Here is a 3,150-nt window from a genome sequence, read left to right as displayed (position 1 = left end):
AGTGCGCGTGGATCAGGATTTGCTAAAAGAAGTGTACTTTGCATTCCGTTTAGCTGCTACAGGAACATGGAAAAATGTAGCTGTTGCAGTTCATCTTTTTCAAAGGGGTACGTGAATCCTTATTTTCAAGCTGCTGGCAGAATCATATTACCTTGGGTTGAAGAAAGACTACACGGCTGCGTCGACAGAACGATGCCACAGGCCACATGCTTATAATCTACAAAACAACTTTTTCACAACATTGATGATATCATCTCTCCATCGCAAGGCAGGCAACCACTGCCAAGTTTCACCAGTTCCCGTTCGGACAAATTCCTGCAATTCAACCCGGCCTGTATTTCAACATCTGCGGAAACAGCTAACCAATTCATGGTTTGTTTCAAATGGCAACCCAAATACTCCTCCTCCTCCATGCAGGTTTCATACTGGCTTCCACCGCTGCTGCTACTGCTGCTTCTTGCAATTACACTACCCAGATCTGTGGAGGGATCCCCATACCTTACCCTTTCGGAATGCATCCCGATTGTGGCCTCCCAGATTACCGCATCAATTGCACCCTCAATTCAAGCTTGGGTTCTGGCCGTCTTCCATTCTTGCAGCTCAACGACACCATCCGATTCCAGGTGCTTAACTTCTCCCCTGCAGGCTTCCTCATCATCAACGCTACCGACTTCAAGGCCGCCTCTTGTGATGTCGCCCTCCCTGCCTCCTCTGCTCTTGCTGTCCCAGACCCCATGCCTTTCAGATTTTCCTCCGATAACATCTTCGCAACTATTGGCTGCAATTCCATGGGCAACTTCACTACATTTGCAGACGATGCAGCCAGTAATACGTCCACTGGATCAGGAAGTTGCACAAATCCTTGCTACAACACCCACGCCTACGATTTCTGCAACTTCTACGCCTGTTGCACCCTCAGCCTTCCTCAAAGCGGAGCCACAAACATCCAAATCACCGGAGCAGGCATTGCATATGCAGGCTTTCCAGGAAAATGTGGATTCTCTATGGTGCTGTTTCCAGGCACGTACAACTACACAGTTCCTGGAGTAATCACCACTGGGGATTATGGCATCAAGCTCTCCTGGGGCATTCCCTTCCCGAAGAATACTTCGAGTTGTTCCACGGTTAACACTACGACTGGCTATGCGTGCAAGGAGAATTCCGAATGCGTGCTTGTAGGGGACACTAACGGTTACGCTTGTAACTGCAGCCTCAATGGTTACCGTGGAGACGGCTACAAAAACGGCACCGGATGTCAAGGTATCATTTCTCTTGTTCCCCTTTCAATTATTTCGTCTGATCGCATCTGAAGAAATTCTCGTCATTGCTCACCGTTCTGTTAGCACTAATAAGGCTACCGCTGAACGGAACCTGCATGTAGATATCGACGAGTGTAAAGAAGGCACCTCAAATTGTGTCGGAAGTCCTTATGGAGCTTGCCACAATTTGCCGGGAAGTTTTAACTGCAGCTGCATCGACGGCGCCCAGGGCAATGGCGTCGCTCTAGGGAGCAATGGAACTGGTTGCACTGTTCCCCAGAAGCCCTTCCAAACTAGTACCGTAATCATTGGTCAGTTTTTCTCTCCGCAAATCGACAGATTTTCCGTTGTTGGAATGTTTGAACGTTGCCTCACTTTCTTGTTGGTTCAGCTTCAACTTTGTCGACTGCTACTGCCCTACTCTTTACCGGCCTCTTAGCAAGGTGGATTTATAATTGGAGAGCATCTAGAGCGAAAAAAGCAATGTACTTCGAGAAGAATGGGAGCACTCGACTCAGGGAATACATCTCTGTAAGAAGAGGGAGAGACACACCCAGGCTGTTTTCCGAGGCTGAGCTCCAAAAAGCCACTCAAAATTTTGCAGGGCATCTGGAACTCGGACGAGGAAGCTACGGCACCGTGTACAAGGGAGTCCTTACAGATGCCACTCTTGTGGCGATTAAGAAATCTCATCACACAGAAGAACAACAAGTCGACCAATTCATCAACGAAGTCATCATCCTATCCCAGATCAACCATCGAAACATTGTGCAGCTGTTGGGCTGTTGTTTGGAGACACCGGTTCCTATTCTTGTGTACGAATACGTCCCAAATGGAACTCTTTTAGAGCACTTGCACGCAAAGGATGGCACATCAGCTCTCAGCTGGGAAAATCACCTTGTAATTGCCCTGGAAAGCGCCGAGGCAATTGCCTACCTTCATTCATCAATTTCCACACCCATCTACCACAGAGACATCAAATCCTCAAACATACTTCTGGATAAGGTGCTGACTCCTAAAGTATCAGACTTTGGTATATCACGCCTTTTGCGCATGGACGAAACCCATGTTTCCACCGTTGTAAAGGGCACAATGGGGTATCTTGATCCAGAGTATTTCCACAGTTTCCAGCTGACTGATAAGAGTGATGTTTACAGTTTCGGAGTGGTGCTGCTTGAGTTGATCACTTTCCTCAAGCCTGTTAACGTGGAAAGAGGGGAGACCGAGTCCAATCTGGCTATGCTTTGTATTTCTAGATGGAAAACAGGCACATTTTCTACAGCAATAGATCCGGCCTTTGGAGCATCTGAGGATTCTGGCGTGATGGGATCCGTGAATCAAGTGGCAAAACTCGCAATCGCTTGTTTGCGCATAGACGCCCATAAACGACCTTCTCTGAAACAAGTTCTTCAGGAGCTATTGTGGATTAGAGGGTCAAAGGAAAACGTGGTCGAAATGTATTCTTCTCTAGATCTGGAGGAGGACGAAGAAGTAGCTCTTCTACCATTGCAGCAAAAATTGGTCAACAGTTCGAGCTTTTACAACTACAGTAGCGGCAGTTCAAGTTCGCATCCGAGTGGGCTTCGAGAGTTGGAGATGGCGATGAGGAAATCTGCATCAAGGGCAGGCGGAAGGTGATGATCATGTGGTGCTTTTCATTTTCCAAATTATGTGTATATCTTTGATCTCTCTCTCTCTCTCTCTCTCTCTCTCTCTCTCTCTCTCACACACACACACACACACACGCTCTCTCTCTCTCTCTCTCCCTCCCCCCTCCCACATAGGCCCTCCAAATGAGTATCCAATTGAGTTCCTATATTAGAGTGGTTTCTTGAAACTGCCATTGTTTCTTGTAAATGTTGTGACGATGATGTTTGTTGAGTAGTCAATA

At 47.4% G+C, this 3,150-nt stretch overlaps 1 protein-coding gene across 1 annotated transcript; it reads left to right on the top strand.

The window, feature by feature from the left end:
• Positions 1–304: 304 nt before the first annotated feature.
• LOC147888039 (wall-associated receptor kinase-like 6) lies at positions 305–2,897 on the top strand. Its single transcript, XM_087393282.1, has 3 exons — positions 305–1,260; positions 1,382–1,570; positions 1,651–2,897. Exons 1-3 carry the CDS (start codon positions 384–386, stop codon positions 2,895–2,897), a joined length of 2,313 nt encoding a protein of 770 aa, XP_087249408.1. The 5' UTR covers positions 305–383.
• The last annotated feature ends 253 nt before the right edge of the window (positions 2,898–3,150 follow it).

Source organism: Dipteris shenzhenensis, chromosome 22, assembly GCF_047967505.1.
Source record: "Dipteris shenzhenensis isolate YYH24624 ecotype China chromosome 22, Dip_SZ_1.0, whole genome shotgun sequence".
Taxonomy (NCBI): domain Eukaryota; kingdom Viridiplantae; phylum Streptophyta; class Polypodiopsida; order Gleicheniales; family Dipteridaceae; genus Dipteris; species Dipteris shenzhenensis.
This window is presented reverse-complemented; position numbering and strand designations above follow the sequence as displayed.

Excerpts from the sequence above, each read along its gene's own strand:
- LOC147888039 (XM_087393282.1), top strand. The coding sequence starts at position 384 with ATGGCAACCCAAATACTCCTCCTCCTCCATGCAGGTTTCATACTGGCT. Across the intron at positions 1,261-1,381 it reads AAACGGCACCGGATGTCAAG|ATATCGACGAGTGTAAAGAA; the intron begins GTATCATTTCTC and ends ACCTGCATGTAG. Across the intron at positions 1,571-1,650 it reads AACTAGTACCGTAATCATTG|CTTCAACTTTGTCGACTGCT; the intron begins GTCAGTTTTTCT and ends TTGTTGGTTCAG.